We start from the raw sequence: 25,953 nt of genomic DNA on the forward strand, positions 1-25,953 counted from the left end.
AAAACGTATGCAAGAATCAAGGGACCGTTTAACGTAAATCAAGCGGCGGTTACGATTCTGTCATTAAGGTTACGGAGTGAGCTACGTAACTGAACGGTCTCATAATAACTGGACCGTCAGTTACGTCTTGGCCCAAAAAAGAAGGCCCCACGCCCGCGCCCACGAACCAGCCAGACAGTGGTGGCACGTGGGGATGCCCCCTTCTAACCCACACCACTTGGGGAAATACTTCTAAGTATAAACATTACTTCCCTATATTTAAACAAAAAGAAAAGTTCATTTTCTTTCCATGTGGGACAAAACCCTTTTCTTTAAATACTCCACTTGAAATGCTTACTTTTCATTTCTACCAATGTGGGACATTTTCACAAAATGGTAAAACTCTTTCTTTGCATTATTTCCAACCGTAGGGATGGGGGCGAGAAGTAAGAACAATGATAACGAAACTTGCATAACATTAATCAAGAAACTATATAGCAATTACACGGAGTAGATAAAAGTAATTCCCATTCTCTTAAACCCCATAAACCCTTGAAAACGTTGGTGAGAAAGCAGATTAAACATGGAGGTGATTATTTGTAAAGGAGGTTGTAAGCTGGGAGATCTTGTACTCTGTGTGTATCTTCCAAGGACAATTCCCTCTCCAATTGTATCCGTGTTGCTTGTAAAACATCCTGAACAAATGAGCAACAGTGAGTGCAAAATTGAAAGCAAGGAACGAGAGCAATCAATTAAACAAAAGTAATTAGTACATTGAATTGCATGTATGAAGCATTCATAGCTAGCCACTGGCCATCCACCATTTCGAAAGCTATACAAAAAAGAACGTCAAATGCTTCTTCGTCTTCTGCAACCAGGTAAATTACGTTGATTAATATTATTTTATTAACTTTTATACTTACTTCGTATTTAATAAAAAGTTTAACTCACCTCCAAGCATTTTCACAAAATTCATTCCCGGAATGCATCTTGGTTTATCTGCACATTAATCTAGCTTAGAGCAATGGGTAATGAATTTGCAAATTCTTATTAATAATTGGGTACAATAAATATCTTACATCGAAATAAAAGTTTACTCATAATGCTTAAAAGTTATACTTATCCCAAATTTTTACATGAGACTATCCTCACCATCAACTGATGGTGAGACCAGTTTACACTTGCGAATTTAGGTATGTTACTTCTATAGTTTAGACATGTTATTTTTTTTATTTTTTTTTAGAGGAGATACTTTTTTAGCTTAGATATGTTACTTCTATAGTTTATACATGTTACTTTTTTTTATACGGAGTAGTTTTAGAGGAGATACCTTCTTAGTTTAGATATGTTACTTCTATAGTTTAGACATGTTACTTTTTTTTTATAATTTTAGAGGAAGTATTTTTTTAAAGTTTAGGTATGTTACTTCTATAGTTTATACATGTTACTTTTTTTTATACGGAGTAGTTTTAGGGGAGATATTTTCTTAGTTTAGGTATGTTACTTCTATAGTTTATACATGTTACTTTTTTTTATACGGAATAGTTTTAGGGGAGATATTTTCTTAGTTTAGGTATGTTACTTCTATAGTTTTAGACATGTTACTTTTTTTTTTAATAATTTTAGAGGAGGTATTTTTTTTAGTTTAGGTATGTTACTTCTATAGTTTAGACATGTTACTTTTTTTTATAATTTTAGAGAAAGTACTTTTTTAAAGTTTAGGTATGTTACTTCTATAGTTTAGACATGTTACTTTTTTTATACGGATTAGTTTTTGGGGAGGTACATTTTTAGTTTAGGTATGTTACTTCTATAGTTTAGACATGTTACTTTTTTTTATAATTTTAGAGGAGGTACTTTTTTAGTTTAGGTATGTTACTTATATAGTTTAGATCTGTTACTTTTTTTTATAGTTTTAGGGGAGGTACGTTATTGGTTTCGCGCTCGTCACACCATCAAGTTGATGGTGTGACTGGTCTCATAGGAGACGCGCTGTATACTTATATAGGTAAATGTTATTTATGTTTTAGTGAAAAAAAAAATTCATGTTAATAAAAGAAATTCAAAATCACTAATAATGTATAATATTAATCAATTTAACCCTTTAAAATTTTTATCTATAAAAAATTTAAAGGTAATTTTTTTTATGTTGGTAAAATATAAATGGAAACATATTAAAAGTTGTAAAATATAAATGATAATCAAAACATATTAAAAGGTACAAATAATTGGGTAAAGTTATTTTGATATACGATAATTTATTTTACAACTTGTGCGATGCAAGACTTTTGTAATTAATTTGGGACAATAATGATTTTGTAGAATGGCAAGATAAAATGAAATGAACCTGAAAATAGATCCAACATCTGAATCAACATATACGTCACGTTAATCCCAGCCACAGCGAAGGGGTATTCCCACAATGCTCTCTTGCCCTCTTGCTTGTGAAGTAACCTGTGGAAAGAGACCTACAGTTTGCAGGTCGGAAATTCAAAAGCCTTAACCAACTTATACTCTAACAAATACAAAATTAGTTACACGTAATAAATTATTGGAGTCATTGTCACAAATAGTTAAGGCTCGTAGAACGGAGTTAGAACGTACTGGGTATGTTCGAGCGAAAAATAGCAAATTCTCCAATGATGTAAATCCGCAACCCCTGGTTACATAACCGTTAGCGATTTCAATTTCATACTTATATATCAGTAATAATTGTGTCTATTGTTTAAAAGTAATATCATTAATATATCAAAAGTAACCATGTTAAACACTAAAGTTACTTCCTAATGTTCTAAGTAACTAGATTGAAAGTAAACTCTATTAAAACTATAAAAGTAACTGTTAAGTTATAATAAGTCAACAGCAAAAATGTTGACTTTTATATCAGCAAGGTTGTTAGAGTTTGTTGAAGTTGCTGTTACTAACTGCTGACTTGGCAGTTCTTACATTTCATTGTATAATTTTTACATTTCGTCGTATAAATACTTTTCATCTGATTGTAATCAGATCATCAATTTTTCATAAATAAAATTCCCTAAACTCTATCTTGCTTCTCTCATTCTGACTCTATTCTCTCTCTCAATTTCTTATCCTTCATCTCTTCTTCTTTCTCTAAACTCTATTCATTCAGCTCGATTGATCAGTAATAACTAATCAATTAATCAGTCACATGTAGTGTGACTATAACATTAGTATCAGAGCAACCATTGACATCAATCAATCAACTTCAATCATTGATGGTCTTCGGCGAACCTGGGAACTATTTCTGGAAAAAAAATATTGAATTAGCACCTGGTTCAAGCTTCGAACAGTAAGAAAATCTTGATCAATTTGGGTGACATTCTTGAATTGATTGTTGTGTAAAATTAAAAATGGCGCCTGCAACACGGAGAGTGATGGAGGATCACTTGAAGCAGCTTGAGGAAAGATTCCATGAACAGTCCTTGAGGGTTGAAACACAATCTGCACAGATTTTGGATCAATCAAGAAAGATTGATGATATGTTAGCTATGATGATGGAGATGAAGAATCAATGGAAGGATTCCACTGCTATAGGTTCTAAGAGTGGAGGTAATCATGAAATTAACTCATCGCAGAAATCTTTAGGATATAATCCAAAGTTGTCATTTCCTAAATTTGATGGCACTAATTGCAGAATTTGGATTAGGAAATGTAGCAAGTATTTTAGCTTGTGTAGAATTGCTGATGATCAAAAAAAGTGATTTGGCTTCTCTAAACATGGTTGATAAGGCTGAAAGTTAAGTCAGTAGCTATTTGTCTGCTAGGGATCATGTGGAATGGCATGAATTTTTTCTTGACTTAGCTGCTAGATTTAAAGATACTAGGGGAACTAATTCTGTAGAGAAGTTTAACAAATTGACACAAACTGATTCAATTGAGACCGATTTGGATGAGTTTGAAGATTTGAAATCTGGTGTACTTCAAACCCATCACAACTTGCCTTAAGAGTTTATATTGGACACCTTTATTGGTGGTCTTGATCCTGTGGTCAAACCATGTGTGAAAGCTTTCAAACCCAATACCATAGCTGAGGCTGTGGAGTTTGCAAGACTCCAAGAAGAACATAACCTAGCTTAAACTTAGAAACCAACCAAAACACACTCCTATTCACAGAATTACAAAGATATACAAGTTGTTCCTTTGAACACTAGTAAACCAGCTTTGTTGCCTACCCCATCTACAAAACCTATACCACTTCCTGTCACCAAATTTCACAACAAACCCAACAGAAATTTTAGACATGTGCCTGCTGATGTTAGAGCTGAAAAAATAGCTAAGGGCCTTTGTTATTACTGTAATCAGCACTATGATAGGAATCACAAGTGTCAATTCAAAGAACCCCAGTTCTTTACTGTGGAAATTGCTGGTAGTAGTGAAGATAAGACTGATAGTACATGTGACTTGGAAGCTGATACAGATGAAGATGGCGATGTAAATGAACCAGTGTTGTCACTCAATGCATTGTCAGGCAACCAGAATTTTCAAAATATGAGAGTTAAGGGGTTAAAGGGGTCTAGAATGTTTCATATCTTTGTAGACTCAGGGAGTACTCACAATTTCTTGGATTTAGACTTAGCTAGGAAAATAGGGTGTTCAATTGCGAGCATTCCTGCTCAACATGTCACAGTGGCTGATGGCAATCACCTCAAGTGTCAACATGTTTGTAAAGGGTTCAAGTGGGAAATGAAGGGTAAAGTGTTTGTAGCAGATGTTATGCTGATTTGTTTAGGAGGTTGTGACATGGTCTTGGGTGTTCAATGGTTAGCCACATTGGGGCCTATATGCTGGGATTTCAAAGAACTAAAAATGGTGTTTACTCAAGGGGGGTGATCAGTTTTTGTTAAAGGGGGTTCATCCACAGAAGGTCAAGTTGTTGGAGGGTCCACCTACTGTAAAACTAATAGAGAATGCAGTTCAACTGTGTTTGCTGCAAGTCAGGGATGTGTCCTTTAATGAGATGAGGGTGGATAATACCTTGGCCACACCAATGTTAGGTGAGATGGAATCACTGAAAAGCATTTACAAAGATATCTTTGCTGACCCTGGACTTTTACCACCTCATAGGGGTGTCTTTGATCATACCATTCCCCTTAAACCTAATGCAAGACCAATAAATATAAGACCATATAGATATCCACTCAAGAAAAGGGATATTATTGAGCAATTGGTCCAAGAAATGCTGGACAGAGGTATCATTCAGAATAGTTCAAGCCCATTTGCATCTCCTGTGGTTCTGGTTGGAAAGAAAGATGGAACATGGAGGCTATGTGTGGATTACAGAGAGTTGAATAGAAAAACTATCAAAAACAAATTCCCTATTCCAATTATTGATGAGCTTATTGATGAACTAGCAGGTGCTACTGTGTCTAGTAAACTGGACCTGAGGGCTGGTTATCATCAATAAAGAGTGCATGATGATGGTGTACACAAAACTGCTTTTAAAACCCATTCTGGCCATTTTGAATTTCTGGTAATGCCCTTTGGCCTTACCAATGCACCAGCCTCATTCCAAGGATGGATGTATAGTGTCTTTAAGCCTCCCTTGAGAAAGTGTGTATTAGTATTCTTTGATGATATTTTAGTGAGTGTGTATTAGTATTCTTTGATGATATTTTAGTGTAAAGCTAAACTTTGGAAGATCACTGGCAACATCTAACTCAGGTGTTTGATCTAATGAGGCAGAATATGATGTTTGCTAAGGCCAACAAGTGTAGTTTTTCCATGGTAAAGGTGGAATATTTTAGGCCATTACATTTCAGCTAAAGGAGTAGAAACTGATCCACACAAAATCTCTACAGTGGACAGTTGGCCAGTTCCATATACTGTGAAAGAGTTGAGAAGTTTCTTGGGTTTAGCAGGGTATTACAGGAAGTTTGTGAAGAATTATTCCCTTATATGCAAACCTTTGACTGAATTGTTAAAAAAGGGGGCATTTCACTGGAATGATCTAGCGCAGCAAGCTTTTGTTCTTCTCAAATAAGCTCTTGTTTCTACACCTGTTTTGGCAGTGCCTAACTTCTCTAAGGTTTTTGTTGTTGAGACTGATGCTTCATGTAAGGGTATTGGTGCAGTTTTGATGCAAGATAATCATCCATTAGCATATATCAGCAGGACATTGGGTCCCAAATGGAAAAAGCTTTCTGTTTATGAGAAGGAGCTGTTGGCAATAGTTTTTGCAGTCCAAAAATGGGAGCAACATTTTATGAACACCTCTTTTGTGATTAAAACTGAACAGAAAAGTCTGAAATGGCTTTTACAGCAAAAAGTATCAACTCCATTCCAATAGTTTTGGCTCTCAAAGCTCATGGGATTTGATTATGAAATTCAGTACAAAAGTGGTAAGGAGAATGTAGTTGCAGATGCTTTGTCTAGGGTTCAAGGGTCATCAATTGGCTATTACAGTGGTTTCTTCTGATTTGACTGAATTGATTAAGGCCAGTTATTCACTTGATGACAGTCTAATTGCAACACTCACATCACTTTAGCAACCTGATACAGTGGCAGTGGATAATTTTACCTTGGTTGATGGGTTGTTGAGAAGGAAACATAAACTAGTGGTGGGTCCAGACAATAACTTAAGAACTAAAATCATAACTTGGATGCATTCAGAACCTGAGAGTGGCCATTCTGGCAGGGATTTGACTGTGAGAAGGGTCAAAAATCTGTTCTATTGGAAAGGGCTTACAAAGGATGAGAGGCAATTTGTTAGGTCTTGCAAAGTTTGTCAAACTGCAAAGTATGACACATCTGCATACTTAGGTTTACTTCAACCTTTGCCCATTCCTGAAGTTGTTTGGGTTGATATTTCTATGGATTTTATCACTGGATTGCCTAAATCTGGAGGAAACAAAGTTATTTTTGTTGTTGTGGACAGATTAAGTAAGCACAGCCACTTCATGTCTCTCTCTCACCCTTTTACTGCAGTACAGGTGGCCCAATCTTACTTAGATAATGTCTTCAAGTTGCATGGTTGGCCTAGAACCATTGTGAGTGATAGAGATGCAATCTTTCTCGGTCAATTTTGGCAAGGCTTGTTTAGCTTACATGGCACTGCTTTCTTGTTGTCTTCTTCCTATCACCCAGAGATAGATGGCCAAATTGAGGTGATTAATAGGTGTTTAGAAACCTATTTAAGGTGTATGTGTGCTGACAATCCAAAAGACTGGAATGCATGGCTGCCGTTGGCAGAGTGGTGGTATAACACCCATTTCCATTCAGCAACTCAACTCACACCTTATGAGGTTGTGTATGGTCAACCACCTCCTTTACATTTACCTTATTTACCTGGAGATTCTGCAAATTGGGAAGTAGACAGGAGTATGGAGAGAAGGGAATCCATGGTTTCTCTACTCAAATATCATCTGTTAATGGCTCAAGACAAGATGAAGTTTCAAGCTGATAAACACAGAACTGACAGAGTGTTTGCAGTGGGGGGATTGGGTGTGGCTTAACCTGCAACCTTATAGACAGACTTCAGTCCAACGCATGGGTAATCAGAAATTATCTCATAAGCTTTATGGACCATTTCAAATGACGGCTGTTGTAGGAAAGGTGGCTTACAAACTCCAGTTACCAAGTGATGCAAAAATACATAATGTATTTCATGTTTCCCAACTGAAAGCCTTCTATGGTACATTACCTATTGCAACTCATATCCCTAGCTAGTTTCAAGGCTATGATCTTAATGCTAAGAGTCAACCTTTGGCTATACTAGACAGTAAGGTGGACAGTAAGCAAGGACAAAATCAGCTTCAATACCTGGTGAAATGGAAGGACAGTCCTATACATGAAACTACTTGGGAGGTAGCTTCTGATTTTTTTATACAGTTCCCTACTTTTCAGTTGCCTTAACACTTGTGGACAAGTTGTTTTTCAAGGGGGAAGGAATGTTAAGGTATAATAAGTCAACAGCAAAAATGTTGACTTTTATATCAGCAAGGTTGTTAAAGTTTGTTGAACCTGTTGTAACTAACTGCTGACTTGGCAGTTCTTATATTTCATTGTATAATTTTTACATTTCGTTGTATAAATACTTTACAGCTGATTGTAATCAGATCATCAATTTTTCATAAATAAAATTCCCTAAACTCTATCTTGCTTCTCTCATTCTGACTCTATTCTCTCTCTCAATTTCTTATTCTTCTTCTCTTCTTCTTTCTCTAAATTCTATTCATTCACCTCGATTGATCAGTAATAACTGATCAATTAATCAGTCACATATAGTGTGACTGTAACAGTAACTGAAATTATAAATAAAAGTAACCAATTGCAAATAGAAATAGTCCTTAATAGTATTAGTGGAAACTATGTCCAACATTAAATTTAAAAGTATATTCTTATCTGGAAGTGTATGAACACAAGTTTCTGGGAAAGCTATATTCCTAGTGTTAGTCACACTGTGGATAACTTGAAGCAACTTGTGAGAAGTAGAATCCAAGTAGTTTTACCTAGAAATGTTAGCAAGAGAGATAGTATTTGGTTTTTATCTTTGTAAGACTAGTTGTATGCTCATTGTTGGCTTGAAGCTTTGTTTGAAGGAAATAATGGCATTGGTCCAAGTATGCATTCAATGCTGAGTCTAATAAATGCGGTTCAATATTAATTGATTGAAACAAGTTAATAATTCAGTGAGATCAAGTGAGATGAATGCCTAGCTAGAGGTCGCTTCAGTTCAAGTGGAATTAATAATATTAATCACAGCTTACTCTTGACTGAACCCGTAGGTCACACAAATAGTACGTGCACGGATCAAGTATTTAAGTGAATATGTTATTCATTAAATACTCTATTTATGAACATTCGGAAACGACGGATCTCGGTTCCAGTGGGAGCTGAAATCGTCAAAAGGCAAAACATAGAATGCTCCGGAAATGATGATATTGTCGGAAACGGAAATATGGATCATGACGGAAATATAAATATTATCCAAGTCGTAGATGTTGCCGGAAACGGAAACATGGTACGTATCAAAAATATTATCGGAAATGGAAATATTGCCGGAATCGGAAATATTGCCGGAAACGAAAATATTACAGGAATCGGAAATATTGTCGGAATCGGAAAAAAATTCCCGAAACGAAAATATTAAATATTTGTTCGAATCGGAAATAAATTCCGGAATAGGAAATATTAAATATTTGTTCGAATCGGAAACGAATTCCGAAATCAGAAAACGAATCAGATGCGCGATGTACGAACGATCGACGGACGAGCTTGCGAGATGCAAGGCCCAGCGCCGAGCAAGCCCGCGCGCCAAAGCGCCAAAGCAGCGAGGCAAGCAGGCCGAGCAGCAGCAGTGCCCAGTGCGCCGCGTGCATGCTGCCAGCGCTCTTGGGCCAGCGAGCAAGCAGCAGCGCCACTCGTGGTCCTGCGTGCTGCGTGCTGCGGGCTGTGCGTGCTACAGTGCCATTACCATGGTCGGTTAGGATTACTTCGTTAGCAAGTAATCGCGTTTTCCTAATTCTACTCAAATTGGATATTTTGTTAAATCTGAAATACTTGGGTATTTTATTAAATGTAAAATTCTAATGATATTGTTTAACTAGAATTCTAATGGATTTAGTTATTCGATTCCTAGTAGAATTCAAACTCCGTTATTTCCACCCTATAAATATGTGGTTCATGATCACAATTTATAATGCAATTCATAAGTATTCTAATACATTAAGTTCAAGAGAGAATTTAATATTTGTCTAACTTTATTGTGAGTTTCATGAGTGCACATAATACCTTAGAGAATATTCTAGTTGGTTGAATCTAAGCCGGATTCGGACGTGTTATGGACTATCTACGGAGGGGCGACATTTGGAGTCCTAAACTTGTTCTTGTTCGGTTCTGGAGCTGCTAGGGAAGGCACGCATCACATTGTATGTATCCTAATTATGCTAATTGACTATGTGGCAATTAATTTGGATTTCTAGCTTTATGGTTTTTCCGCATCATTATATTGTGTATATTATTCATAACCCTTCTGTATATGTGTTGACCTACTGTATATGTTTAACAATTTTAAAGCCTAATCTTGTTAATTATACAACCTAATTTGTACTTGTAATTAATTTGTTGAATTTCGAATAATTTAGAATTTGTTTTGGATTTTCAAAATTAATTGGCAATTTAATTAGGATCCTATGATTAAAAACCACCATAAAATTTGTTAAAATTTAAAAGTTTTAAAATTTTATGACCTATATTTGAATCCATAAAAGTAAATGTATTCGGAAATTAATTTGAATAATAAATATTACTTCATTTTTGCCCAAATTTAATGAAATTAATATGATTTATTAATTTATCGATTAAATTTAAAGTATAAAAATTATTAATTGTTATAAAACCGATCACCAATCTTGCACGCACGAAACAATCGAAGCTAAGTGTTACCCTTAAGGGGTGTTGCTTAGTGCGGGCATGCGACGACGAGCAAGGGAGCTCGTCGCCCATGCGGTACGAGGCAATGAGCAAGCAAGGCATGCGCGGCAGGCAATGGCCTGTGCCGTGTGTGCCGTGTGGATGGTCGAGCAAAACTGGGCAGCGATGCATCATAGCGCAAGGCACGAGGCAAGGCAGCAGCATACGAGCAAGGGAGCTCGCATGCCACGGCCCAACGCACAGCCAGCCATCGAGCATCGAGCAGCAGGCACAGCACGAAGCTGTGCGCTGCGATGGTGCATGACTCGGCCACAGCTACGTGGGCCTTGGGCGCTGCTTCGTGCACGCGGCACATGGCGCTGCGGAGTTGGTGCTTTGGCGAGGCATGGGCTTCGGCCTATGGCCTTGCCTTGGCACGATGGGCCGTTTAGTTTATGTTTTGGTTGTAAACGATTTTTATAAAATTAATTTCGTAATTTAATTTTTTCTCGGAATTTAATTTTGATTAATTTAAATATTATAAATTATTTGTAATAATTATTTTACTAAAATTAAAACCTTGATAAATTTAGATTAATTAATTTTAATAATCTGAAAATAAAATAAAGGGATTTAAATATTATTTTATATGAGCTTTAAATTTTAATTAATTTGTAAGTTTCCGGTTGGACTAGGAAATACAATTTTATGTTTAAAATTTGTAAAGCATGTAAATTTCTTGGTTTTAGTGGGAGCTTTGAGTCATTAAACTCTTGATTAGGTCTACATTCCTTTAAGGTTAAAACAACTCGATTAGAACTAATAAGGTTAAATAATTTGTAGATTATTGGAACCCTTGATTAGTTGCTGCAAATGTTTATGTGATGCATAATTTGTTCTACTAACTTTCTATGTGGGCCATTAATTGATAAATGAATGGGTGAATGGTATATTGTAAATGTACTGTTTTGCAGGTTATGGAACGTGACAAGTATGACCCAAATAGGATATAAAATATGGTTTGCATACCATTAATTTGAATGTAAAATTGGTCTAATGCACCAAAGTTTTTATTTTAAATATGGTCTGCGTACCATCAAGTAGTTTTAATTATAGCATATCCTATTTGAAGAAAATGACGCCTCCCATGGTGAAATTCAAGATGGAGTTTCCAATCCATTTTCAAAGACGGAGTTTGAAGTTGAAGCTTCAAGATGACGTCGGGCCATACTAGATAACATTTATATCTTATGCATGCTTTAAGTTATTTATTGCTTAAAACATGTCTTAATAATGCATGATATTATGGCTTGATTATGTTACATGATTAAGGATTTTAGTTCACTTAAAATCTAACCAACATAGTAAGAGTCTTAAGTTCCAAACTTTAAAAATTGAGTAAAAAGGTGTCATGCAAAAATAACACTTACTTGGATAACCTTAACATCAATCTTAGTAATAGTTTTCCGCCACAGCGAGGTGTTACTTATTGATCCTAAAGGGGTAAAGTACACAAATAATTGTGAGTACATGTTAGTTTTGGTGAAACTCAACTATATAAGTAAGGAGTCCTTATATGTCGTGGCAAAACAGATAGGTTTACCTAATAAGTTCTTAGACGTACCTATCAACCAAGAGTAGTTTCTAGACTATTAGCAAAGGATTTTCTTACCTAAAATATTTTGGAATTGAGTCTAAATAAATAATGTGCTTAATTCTTCGATGATTTTAGGATCTTGGATTCATTTTATTCAAACCTATCGGAACACATAAATCGAATAAAATGCTTAATAAATATTGAATTAGGCATGAATGCTAGAATTTAAGTTAATTAAGAGAAACTCTGAATGGTTATTTATTTGTTTATTCTTTTCAATTGTAGTTTTAACTATGGCAAACAACAATGAAAACATCATCAAGGGTTCTAAACTTATGATCAAGTTGAACCTAACGAATTTTCTTGAATGGCAAGACAAGCTGGTTGAGGTAGTGAAACTCAATGGCATTGAGTATGCACTGTTCTACCCCATGCTAAGCTATTATGCAAGAGACATGACTCCTGAAAGACACGCCGCTTGGGATGCGGATCTCCAAAAGGTCATGAGTCTCATGCTGAGAAACATCCCTGACGATTGGCATAGAAGGTTTGTAGCTTACGAACCATATATGCTTCTCGGGCATCTAAGGGATATCTGTCGTGGAAGCACGGAAGAAAGAGATCTAAATGTCCATGAGTTGATTGAATCGATGAAAGGGCTGAAGGTTGATCTTCATAATAGATGTTTCAGGCAAGAAGTCCAGGAAACGCATGCTCAAATCCTTCGCACTAAACAAAGAGTTGGTAAGCCACTTAGGGATCATGTGAACTACATGTTATCATTGTTTGATAACTTGAGTCTGCTAGGTACACCAATAAGCGAAAGGATTGTTGTCTCCGTCTTACTCAATTCACTTCATGAAGGATTAGACGCTTCAGGCAATACTACATGAGTGAACCAAGAGAAGAGACAATCGGCGAGTTTATTCGGCTAGTCAAAAATGCTAAAATAGTACTCGACTGTGAAGCCAAATATTTACTCATGGCTAGAAGGAGACCCTTTAAGAAAGGTGGAAGGTCCAAGGGAAATGCTGAGTCAGTTCCCAAAAAGAAGACAAAGCAGGACAAGTCCACATCAAGCTGTCTTTATTGTGATGATATCGGCCATATTATAAAAGAGAATGTCCCAAATATAAGAAAGATCAGAAAAACGGAACAGTCGTTCCATCTTCAGGTATTTTCGTTATAGACTGTATACTTGCTAATTCAACTTCTTGGGTATTAGATACAGGTTGTGGCTCACACTTATGTTCCAATTCACATGGACTAAGAAGAAGTAGAAGGTTAAGCAAGGGTGAAGTCGACCTACGAGTGGGAAATGGAGCAAGGATTGCTGCATTAGCTGTAGGAACTTATTATTTGTCGTTGCCCTCTGGGCTAGTTTTGGAACTAGAAGAGTGTTTCTATGTTCCAAGTCTTACTAAAAACATCATTTCTGTTTCTTGGCGAATTATGTTTACTTGCGGGCTATGTGTGCTACACGGCCATTACCTTGGCCGGTTAGGATTACTTCGTTAGCAAGTAATCGCGTTTTCTTAATTCTACTCAAATTGAAAATTTTGTTAAATCTAAAATAATTAGGTATTTGATTAAACGTAAAATTCTAATGATATTGTTTAACTAGAATTCTAATGGATTTAGTTATTCGATTTCTAGTAGAATTCAAAATCCGTTATTTCCATCCTATAAATATGTGGTTCATGATCACAATTTATAATGCAATTCATAAGTATTCTAATACATTAAGTTCAAGAGAGCATTTAATATTTGCCTAACTTTATTGTGAGTTTCCCGAGTGCACATAATACCTTAGAAAATATTCTAGTTGGCTGAATCTAAGGCGGATCCGAACGTGTTGTGGACTATCCACGGAGGGGCGACATTTGGAGTCCTAAACTTGTTCTTGTTCAGTTCGGGAGCAGCTAGGGAAGGCACGCATCACATTGTATGTATCCTAATTATGTAAATTGACTATGTGGCAATTATTTTGGATTCCTGGCTTTATGGTTTTTCCGCATGAATTATATTGTTTATATTATTCATAACCCTTCATTGTTAGCTTTGTGTTCTGATGGCTCCTTGTGTATATGGTCCAACCTAGTTGGTTTGTATCATTTTGAGTTGGTTTAAGTTGTAATGGTGTTTTGCTAATTAATATTATTCTCTCTTGCTTAGCAAAAAAAAAAAAAAAAAAATTTAAAGTAACCCAATCCACATACCACATGTAAGTCTGATTAAAAATTAAATAACTTCTTAATCTTTTGTATTAACAAATAACCCATTTAAAAAAATAATTATATATGTATATACATATATATATATATATATATATATATATACATACTAGTGCCCAATAAACCCATATTAGCAAGTAAATCGCCTTGTGTTCTTTTCGGTTCGGGTTATTATCATTTCGGGTTCTTATCGGTTTGGGTTCATACCATATGGCTAGTTCAGAATAGGGATGAAATGCATAGCGGGTTGTGCTTCAGGTGAGGTCAATTCAGATCCAAATTATAAACAATATCGGGTTATTACTAAAATACAATTTTCAATACATTAAATAATTTATAATTTCGATGTCTTAATTAGGGAAAAATAGCGATAACTAACTTTTAAAAGTTTTAAAATTTTAAATCAATAGTGTTAGTGAGTATATTGTACATAACTTAGTTTAATAATCGATAACGATGAACTAATAACTATTTAACACTTTGTATTAATGAATCATTCATTGAAAAATTAATATCTAGTAACATAGTAATTAATAATCGATAATGGTGAACTAACATCTAATAAATTTGTAAATGCAAGTCTATCATAAATTCATATTGGTTTAAACAGCGACAATACTCACATGTTCAACAACGAAACGAGACAATTAAGCAAGTTCAACTCTTAATAAATTAAGTCGATGTAGTTAAAACAATGTAGTTTTTCGATTAGTTTGTTGGTTATAAGCTTATAACATATTGAATTAGATCAATTTAGTTTAGTTATGGGTTTTAAATGGTGTGGGTTAAACGAGTTACAGGTTGTAAAGGGTTTGGGTTGAAACAGTACGAGGTTAAACAAATCGAGTTGTAAACGATTCGGGTTGAAATAGTCTAGGATGTAAGCAGTTCGGGTTGTAAACATTCTGTAAACGGAATTTTCTCGGATACGGTTTGGTTTGAAACGGATCTAGTCATTCAAGGGTTATTGATCTGTTCAGTTTGGATAGAAACGGTTCGGGTTGTCGCATAACGGTTTGTTATCAGGTATCGTGTCTTAATTGGGTCAATATTTCCGAGTCAGTTCGGGTTCGGGTTGAATATAATCGTTCGAATCGGGTTTTGGATTCCAGCTCCTGGGTTATTGACTGTTCGAGTTTTAAATGATCGGACTAACACAACGAGTTCAACGGTTCGGGTTGAGAATCGATATCTCTAGCGATAAGTGATAAACAATTTTTGTGTTTTAAAATGTTACTCACTCTGTCCCTAAAAGATTGTCACATAGACCAATTGCACTTTTTTATGAGGTAAGGCAAAAGAAATGCACATGGGTTCTTATTTTGTCTCTTCCTAGTGTAATTAAAGTATTTAAGTCACTAATTGGAGAGAAAAGGTTGAGCACGTTGGTTAATTGGCTATTTTATGCTTGCTCTCTCTATCTCTCTCATTATGTATCCCACCACCCTAATTTATTAAGGTTTTTGGCCTTATTTTCTTCCCTAAGTAGTGGGGACACAAGTGGTTGCAAGTAGGAAGAGTTGCCAAGTATGATATGGGTTAACCAGACAGGGACATCTATTTTCAATAATTGGGGCAATCTTTTAAAGATGGAGGGAGTAGTGTAAAAAAATCTCCCGTCAAAAGTTTTCTTTTTTTTTATTCATTTATTTATTTAAATTAACTTTTATTGAAAAGATTCAGTATTTTGACTAAAATTTTATCATTCTCTATTTATTTAATCTTCAATATAATTTTTCAACTGTAATTAATTTCATTTCTCAAATATAATATTTGTAAAGTCATAACATATATCATAACTTTATTAATCTATTGCAAATCTGCTACATCGTTTATACTCCGTACTACTTGAACAGTTTTTTATTTTATAAAAAAACACGAAAAAATAATATTTTTTTGATACTTGTGCATACACGGAATTTAATCTAGTAAATGCATGTATATGATCCGGCATCAAAAAAGTAAATGTACCTGAAATCAGTGGATGGGTTTGGGCCTTGCCAGCCCATATCTTTCCACTGTTCGGAAACCAAACCCGTGAGACGAACATTTGGAAAAGCAACATACCACAAAGCTGTTAAGGATTCCTGCACATTAATATTTTTTATTAACAACCAATACAAAAAGTGTAGGATTTTGAAATATAATAACAATTTTGGCCGTATAATATACGAGAATATTATATAAAGTGTTTGAAAATTTTAAATTGTTTGATATATAATTTTTAGGTATCACAAAATTTGTTTTGTTTATAGCATCACAAATATTTAATTAGTCTAAATAGAACCATTTTATGTCTATTATTCTTTCTTTACATTAAGGTACGACTATCATAAAATCGCTTCATACAAAATTTGGGGAAAATAATCAAGGGCAATGGTATTTTTTGAGGGATAATCTAAAATACAATATAATTTCTCTAAAATAAAAAAGAAAAATTATTAGCAATTAAAATAATCAAAACTGATGAAGAAATTTGAGATTATACCATGGAAAAAAAAAAGGAACACACATAAAGTAAAAATATATTACCTTTGAAAAATATTTTGGTAATATAGTTTATTGTGTGAATGATTTAAGAATAATGGTTGATAGTCAAATTTATATATAAGGTGGCATATATGGAAGATGAGAGGTTGATGGTTTATTGCGAAAAGATGTTTAGTTTTCTTGTATTCTTATTATTTTATAAGTTCTGAATATAAAAAGACTAGTGATTATGCTTATAAAGTATTAAGTATTAACGTATCACTACCAATATAAATTATTGTTGTTATAGGTATGAAATATTAATAATTAATCACAATTTATGTTAGATCATTGATTAGTGATTATACTTACATTTGTATTATAAGTGTCTTTTAAGTTGTTTATACTTTTTTATATACATGAATGTCTTTTGAGTTTTCTTTGTTCTAATACAAGTAAGTTTAATACAAAGTATTGAATTAATGAGTCAAACAAAAAAGAAAAGGAAATCAGGAAAAAATATTAAAAAAGGAAAAAAAAGGAGGAAGATAATGGGGAAGGTGACACATGTCAGTGATGTAATATGGTTTGAGTTTTTAAATTCTAGGTATAGAGGTATAGAGGTATAGATTTGCATATCCTAGATACGTAGGACCAAAAAATACATACAAGCGTACAATATTGACATAACAAAAAGAAAAAAAAATTAAAAAATACAAAAAAGAAAATAACTATCTCTGTTCCATAATACATGCAACATTTATTTTGTACGTATTTGAACACGCTTCTTTGGACATTGATTTCTCTTAATGTGTATAAAAATTGGTATTTGAAATCTTGTAATTGATACAAATTTAACAATATGACACTTGACTATATTTTATCTTATATAATGGTAATTTATTTTATTTTGTCAAAATTGATTGATTAATAGTGCCTAAATAAAAAATAATACATGTATTATGAAAAATAAGTAATTTTTTGTTTACCTAGTTAGCCTTAATTTCCATATACTTGTTCATATTTAATATGTTTAAAATTATTTAACAAAAATTTTATACTTCACTTGATTAATATAAGTGGTTTGTAATAGAAAAGAAAAAGAAAATGATGAAAATAAAAGTACGTTGTACTAGTCGTAGCATACTTGATGATCAGGCCGAGTTTCATCAAAAGGAACTAGACATCTGTCTCGCAACCTTTGCAGCCTTTTCTCCTGAAAATTAAGATGAAAAATAAGAAAGAAGTTGTACGTCAACCTCATACTACCTCCTCTTTCGAAGTAATATGTACGATTTTCATAAGTAGGTGTTTAAAATAATAGGGATACTCTAATATATATATAAAGGAGGCATATTTGCTGAAATATTAGAGCGCCACCAAGAATTACTACGGGTTTCGGCCAATGAAAAATAAGATTTCTAATTTATTTTTGAATTAAAAAAAATCAAGTGCCACATAGATAAATAATTAGGTGCCAAGTAGATATTTTAATTAATTAATTAATAATATATACAATTCCATCCAAAATCAAATATTCTAATAATTAAAAATAAATTAAAAATAAAATTTAATCCAAAATCAAACAGTAACCTACAATAAAAATTTGTCCAAACTCAAACACTAAATAATAATAATAATAAAATGAAAATCATTATATATAATTAATAGTAATACTTATATAATAAATAAAATAGATCATTAAAGAATAAAAATGAACACAATGTCGTTCTTTTAAATTGAACTGAATGGAGTTGGAAAACTTTTGGTTCGGGTTTGATCATACCAACTATCGGGATCTATACGTACTTAGGCTATACGAAGGAGAAAAGTATCCAAAGCAAAGAACTTAAACCCAATATATTAAGGTTATAAATAACTGGGAGTATCTCATTATTGTTATTCACATCAAATAAAATCATGACAAATATCTCAATAATAACTAGAGTTATACTTTTCTAATATTGTCTATTTTCTTATACGAAGTATACTATACATGTTATAGTCTTTACTCCGTACAATATAATATAACGCTCTAAATAAAGCGTTAATTAAGCACACCAATAATAATCGTAGTTGATTAAAACTTCACTGAATAAGTAAAAATCAATCATGATAAATAATCGACTATGATATGCTAAAGTACAAATAGACTTCCCAATTTTTATCTTATTACTGGCTAATTGCATACCAAATAAGCTGTATGAGATTTTACTAATTACTCTACTACTAGAATTATGAATAGATACATTCTTCATAATTACATTCCTTTTCATACTAAAATACATACTCTACTAATAAACAATCATCTCCGATTGTAATTATTACGACTTACCCAAATATTTAAATAATAAATCAATCTTCTATTAGAAAATATGTTTCCAATTTAAAATATATTTATAATTTAATATTTTACCTTTTAAGTAAAATTCCTCACCGACGGCGTAGAGTTTTCGTAGAACTCAACCTCTCATCCCAACATAAATACTAATTTAATCTAATATATAAAATATAGCAGTTATAATAGTAGTTTTATTTTAACTTAACGATTTAACAAAATTCGTGCATCGCACGGGCTAAAATCTAGTTTATTTTATTTTGGAATGAAATCTAATTATTTAATGTGTTAATACTCTCTTTTCAAATTTATTACAACATTTCACTCAATCTATTTTTATATTATCTTTTTATTCATAATTTTTCACTAAATCTATTTTTTATGGATGATGATAAATGTCGCAATTTTACGTGTCGAAGTTTAATGGGTACATATAAGCGTCACTTAGACTATGCGTCATCAGAAATATATTTACTATCAATGCAATATTTTTACTATGAAAATATGTAAATAAGGTAGTCGCTATAAAAAAGAAAACAAATTAGAATATTAAGATTTTCCTACTTTTTTTGAAACATGTATAATAGGTTATATAAGTTAAATATTTAGTTTCCAATTTAAATCATGACATATAAGTATGACATGTCATCATTGTGACATGGGTTAAAGGTCTCATGTTGCGACCTTTATCATTTTCGTTTTTTTATTATTCTTTTCTTACACAATTCCACCCAACCTAATTTATTATTATTTTTTTCTTGCTACGTTTCACTATTTTCTCATACGTATTCATTACTTTCAAATCATTTCTCTTGGTTGTTGTGAATATAGTAACCCTATTCGAAACCGAGTGAGTTTATTCTTTTCTCGCTACATTTCATTTTTTCTAATACTTGTTCCTTACTTTCAAATCATTTATCTTGGTTGTTGTGAAATATGTAAATATCCATATTCGAAACGGAGTGAGTATATGATGTTTTCAATTAAGAAACACGTAGCAATTCAAACAATTCATAATCTATTCCTAGTATTAAAAAAATACATTAATGATTAGATGACACGTGTCAACCATCTTTCATTCATACATGTATTTTAAATTTTTTCAATTTATTTTTTGTTGATTGTTATACGAAGTATTATACATTAATTTAACATTTAATTCATATATTTATTTAACCCCTCTTCCATTCCATTCCATCTCCTTCTTTAAATATTAATTCACCGTCTAATTTAAATATTATTTCAACTTTTAAATTTAAATTCTATATAAATCATACATCCCACAAAATCACAAATCCTCAATAAAATTATCACTTTAAAAGACGATTTGAAAACCACTATATAATTCCTCGTTCATTGAACGAGGCTCAAAAACTAATTTACCTCAGTAAGAGTTAACGTGTAGTCAAGAATCTTGTCACCTCCATTACGTCTAAGACCGGTGCGTTGAAGAATTCCGCCAAACCATGTTCGGGATCCAACCATATCATTAGCTAGAACCATCCCACATACATATCAATAACAACTTCTGGGAAGCAGCTTCATCTTTACTGTTTTTTTAATAATTTTACTTAGTGTTTTATTTTGTTTTTCTTTATGCTCGTCTAAAAAAAAAGAAAAACAAAAAAAAAACTACTTCTGACTTCTGTATATGGAGAAAACTGAAAACTATAGTTAAATAATTTAATAGCTTTTGGACATTGTCGAGTGGAGACTCAACAAGTTTTAGATGCTACTTTAATTTTCAGTTACTAAAATAATAAGCTAAGATAATATGCACCACTTCACAGTCATCGCCGTGTCTCTTATTTATCCCATAAATTCCATCTTCATCCACCTGCGCGAAATTGGAGTTTGGTAACAATTAAAATTCATATATGTTTAGATAAATTTGGCAAATACAATCTACTCCAATAAAGTTTTTATCTTTGTCAATTACAACCCTAAACTTTTAATTTTAACCAATTACAACCTTAAATTTATATATCCATCTTAAATTACACCTTAAAGTCATTTTTCGACAAAAACCAATAAAAGATAATGTCATAATGTTATATATTAAAAAACAATTACATAATATCTATAAAACAATTATTTTTCGATAATTTTTTTATAACTCTTATTTTTCGATTTATTTAGTTTTAAATTTTATTTTTGATTTAATTCCATTATAGAAATTATAGAAATTTGTAATTATTTTTTAAAATAACATTAATTATGACATCATCTTCATCCACCTGCGCAAAATTGGAGTTCGTTATGAATTAAAATTCATATTTCCTAATTAGGTACCTTGCATCCTATACACTTTATAAATATTTCACACCAACCATCCATAAGGACCGTAAAAACTAATTCCTCCTTTTCTTTTCACTTACGGCACTTTATTTTTCATGTTTACCAATATATATATCTTTAGTTAATTGATATTTGTAAAATATATTAAACCAATCTAACAATATTCCACCTGAACATATTATTCTTTAAGTATAGATCATAAAAATAAATAATTTATATTATGTGAATAGTGCAAAAATCATAAGAGATAAGTTACAACGTAAATTAATCATAATTGGATCAGGAAACCTAAGACGACTAGAAGTCTATTTTACATAGAATTAAAATATTCAATCTCTATCCGTTATTAACTACACACATTTAACAAATGCTTAATATTTCTTTCCGGTACTTAGATAACATGACTCTAGAATATAGTGAATAATTGGGACCTCATCTCATCTCATCTCCCTTTCCCAGTCAAAGTTAAAGAAAGGATAGTTCATTGAGTTAAGACATACGATAATAATAATTTTTTCATGCAAAAAGTACAATACTAATTAATCTTGTTATTCTTACTCCTCCTGTTTTCTCTCTCCTCCAATTTTCCTCTCTTAAACCGACATTATCGGAAACCACCAACACCACATTAATTTTACTGTATTTCCTTTATTAATGGATCGGAGTTTGTCCATTATTATTCACAATTCAGCTGTAATTTGATAAAAAAAAATATTAAGTAACTAATTTCTAATATAGATATTCCGTATGATTTAACATAAAACCCAAAATAACCAAAAACATTCAAGTGAATGTTTTAACAGACCTATAAAATTGGAGAGTAATGGATAGCTCAGTTGGTTAGAGCTTTCATCCCCGTTACAGGTGATTCTGGAATCGATTCTCATCCCCGGCCTTGTGGCTCATTCGCACCAAAAAAAAAAAAAAACAGACCTATAAAATGGGTCTTGTCAAAGACACGTCAGGCCCATACTTAAATGGAACCTGTCGGGTTGGGTTATGTATACACAAATCATATTTGGTCAGGTCGTGTCATAGCCCATTTAGGACAACCCGACCCGATCAAGTCCATTTGGTTTAAAACAAGAAAATGAGTATACGAGCCACAGTCTAAAAATACTTTGTACCCTATATCAACCTATTAAACTATCACTGCACGTCACCCCTCACCCCTATAAAAGCATCCTCATTCGAAACGAACGTCATGTTACTTTCAGTCAATTCAGAAATCATGCAAAAAGATCGCACTCATGTCATAAACGAATAAACATCACAAAGTAAACATAAAAAACACAAAAATTCAAACAACCATAAAAAATCAAAATCAACACAAAACAATAAAATTTAGCAGCATTATCTCATACATAATCTGAAAATTAACAAATTTCAATCATTAATCTCACACAAAATCAACTAGTACCCATTAACTGAAATCTAAAGATGAACAAAATAAACCCAATAAAACTCTCAAAAACTGACAAATTGACAAATAATATTCTGCATTAACTCGTCACTCATAGATTGATTTTTTAAAATTTTATTAGTTTGAATAGCGAACCTAGAGATAAAGGTGAGTTAACCTACTGAAAATCTAACCTTATGATTTTTTGTAAATGTTAGAACACAGGGCTTATCTCCGACTAACTGTACACCCTATCATCTGCCTAACAAATTGAAGGTGCAAAGGAATCCAAACATTAGTAATACATTTAATTGTAGAAGATCGTTGATTAAGTTGATAAAATAAAAACAAGAAACAAACATAAAAACCGATAAACTCCCAAATAACTACAATCATATTGACTTCAAGTTAAGGTGAAAATTTCTACATAAAAGTTGTCAAAAGGGTTGCAAAGTCCTTAACCTAAATTTAAATACTTTTATAAATATTTAAACATCTTCCACATATAAGAATAGTATACAAATTTGCCGAGACATTATGTTATCTATATAAGAACAATATGTAAATGTTTAAAAAATAATAAAAATACGTTACCAACAGAATAATATAACCAAAAAATCAATATATAACAATGGAATTAATTTTTTGCCAACATTAATTTGAAGTAATAAATTTAAGAAAAACCATTTGAATTTCGTAGTTTATTTAAATTTAATTATGTTTTTAGCATACTTTAATTTACGGTGGGAAGAATAACAAGTAATGCATTGAAGACGCCTAATCTCATTCCAAAACCCTTCAAATTTATGGAATTTCTGACTTTTGTAGCCCTAAAAATATGAAGGGAAAAAAATATAAAATGTGTTTAAATAAAGGATTGGAATCAAAGTATATAATCATTTCAGAAATTATGTTTCTTTCTATCAATATCTCATATACACAAAAAAAAGTTATGGTAAATAAATTCTAATTTTTTTTTGAGGGAAAAATAAATTCTAATTTACACACAATGAAAAGGAAAATAAAAAAATTGATATATTTTAATATTCTGTAACATGAATATAAAGGCGTTAGAAAAATAAGACATTTTTTACAAAAGGATGTGAAAATGAAATGCCCAGAAAAGCAACAAAGGGAATATTTTTACCTTTTAGTGCAGCACTTTGGGGAAATTGAAAGATGGTAAGAAAAATGATTGAAGGTGGAGCAAGAGAAAAAGAGAGAATGGTTTATTTTTTTAATTTTTTTACGTTTATGGTTTTTAAGATGATATATTTTAGGTGAATAAAAAATGGGAATTTTGAAATTTTGAGAGGAAGACAACGCAAATGGTAAGAGAAAATCTTTTGACACTTAGGATTAATTTGTACTTGTCCAAGTCGGTTAATTTTTTTTTAGATTTGTTTTCCTTCTTTTGTCTTTAGCAACTTTTTTTATTAGAATTCCGCAATTAGGTGTGCTTGAGTGAGACAGTACTAGGATGGTTGACAAAAGTCCTCGTTTTGCATCATTTTTCGGCAAATTTTATTTTACTCCGCGTCTGAGTGACACTTTATGACATTCACAGTCGATCTCAAGCACAAATGACGGAGGAGGATGAGGAAGTCTTAATCTATACTGGGTATACCATTGAAATGGTATACTAATATTCTGCATTTTTATTTAGTACCAAACCACATAATTTGATACAAGAAAAGTAGTTGTATTTTCTCATGCGATACCAAACAACATAGTTTGGTAACGTGGTTTCAGTTTTATTTGGTTCCAAACAACATAGTTTGGTACTCACAAGTCAAAGATAAATGTTATTTTTCGTGAGCCAGACTCAATTTTTTACTTGAACTTACCATTTAGCCCTTAATATACCGACTGAAGTTACTATTTTGACCTTAGTATACCATTTTAATGGTATACCTAGTATAGATTCAGAAAACCTCGAGGAGGATTGCGGTGAGGACAACATAAAACATAGCCACATCTTATTGAAATAAATCGAAATTTGGAGATGTGGTGCGTTGCACAGACTCTTTTGTAGTGTACAAATGTACAATGGTTGCTAGACTGTCGCTCAAAAGCGACGCGCGGTGCATGAGGATGATGTCAAATATGAAAAGTTTTAGTATAATGGAGAGGGAGGCTACATCGCCGGTAACCAGCGGCACAATTACTCCATATCCGGGGTAAAATGGTAATTTCATCTCATGAGTTGAAAAGTCAAACAAAGTACTACATATGAGCAAAAATGACAGTAATTAGTACAACAATGACAGTATTTTAATACAATAATGACAGTATTTATGCAAACGATGACAAAACTTATATAACACTTGTATACATACTTTTACCCATTCATTTAACGGATATTTCATGAAATGACCCCGAGTTTTGCCATAATTCACCAAACGCCCATCAAGTTTCAATTATTCATAAAATACCCCTCACAATTCGTACAAATACCCAACATACCCTTACTAATAACGGACCGTTAGTCTGCCGTTAGCCAAGTTTCCAATTCACCCAAATGCCCCTATTCTGAAACTTATTTCACCAAATGCCCCTATTGTGAAACTTATTTCCACCAAATGCCCCAAACTTAAATATAGCTATTTTGATGTTTCAGCGACTAGTTTTTGTGTTTGAAAGGTAGCTGTTGGTCACGGTTGACTATAAAAGCCCCTTTGCTGAATGGTTCTTGTAAGTTAGATGTTATTTTGATTTGCATTGCTAATTTCATAAGATTTTTGTCATGAGTTTTCTTTCAAAATCATCATCCACACCCAATGAGTCCACATATATTAGAGTACCTACCAAATTTTGTTATTGTGGTAGGAAATTTGTCATTCGAAGCTCTGATATAACACTCAATCCACAAAGGTTGTACTACAAATGTGATCCTTGAAACAATCTGAGATGGTACAAGGGAGTAGTTGAGCAAGAAAACAAGGGGCAACAACACGAAGGACAATGCGGGGGAAGCTTAGACGAAGGAGAAAGTATTGAAAACAGGCGAAACAGTAAGATGCAAGAAGAATTGAAGCAAATGAAGAAGAAGCTAAAACAACAACAAAAAGTAGTCAAAGTTGTAATACAAATGGGGATATTGATGTTTGTAATTTTACTGTTTGTAATCATGAAGTAAACACAAATAATGAGAAACAAATTCACATTTCATAAATAATTGATGTTGCATAATCTGCACAAATTACCAAACTGGGAAGCATTCCTGTTTTTAGCTTCACTTACAAAACATCTTTGCACCAACTAC

At 32.7% G+C, this 25,953-nt stretch overlaps 1 protein-coding gene across 2 annotated transcripts; it reads right to left on the reverse strand.

Moving 5' to 3' along the window:
• LOC110777549 (uncharacterized) lies at positions 1–24,012 on the reverse strand. 2 transcript variants are annotated; one of them, XM_021982154.2, is made up of 9 exons: positions 23,836–24,012; positions 20,372–20,825; positions 17,798–17,866; positions 16,153–16,268; positions 2,584–2,638; positions 2,327–2,447; positions 931–978; positions 753–847; positions 1–674 (listed from the first exon to the last, which is right to left on the reverse strand). In XM_021982154.2, exons 2-9 carry the CDS (start codon positions 20,489–20,491, stop codon positions 573–575), a joined length of 726 nt encoding a protein of 241 aa, XP_021837846.1. In that variant the 5' UTR covers positions 20,492–20,825; positions 23,836–24,012; the 3' UTR covers positions 1–572. The 2 variants fall into 2 exon arrangements, with proteins under 2 accessions (XP_021837846.1, XP_056682405.1); XM_056826427.1 differs by lacking the exon at positions 23,836–24,012 and adding an exon at positions 22,092–23,601.
• Positions 24,013–25,953: the final 1,941 nt, after the last annotated feature.

The sequence above is a fragment of the Spinacia oleracea genome, chromosome 4 (genome assembly GCF_020520425.1).
Source record: "Spinacia oleracea cultivar Varoflay chromosome 4, BTI_SOV_V1, whole genome shotgun sequence".
In the NCBI taxonomy this organism is placed as follows: Eukaryota; Viridiplantae; Streptophyta; class Magnoliopsida; order Caryophyllales; family Amaranthaceae; genus Spinacia; species Spinacia oleracea.

Coding starts and splice junctions, on each gene's coding strand:
- LOC110777549 (XM_021982154.2), bottom strand. CDS start 20,491: ATGGTTCTAGCTAATGATATGGTTGGATCCCGAACATGGTTTGGCGGA. Junction 848..930: donor TTTTGTGAAAATGCTTGGAG/GTGAGTTAAACT, acceptor ACCTGGTTGCAG/AAGACGAAGAAGCATTTGAC. Junction 675..752: donor CTTCATACATGCAATTCAAT/GTACTAATTACT, acceptor TCATTTGTTCAG/GATGTTTTACAAGCAACACG.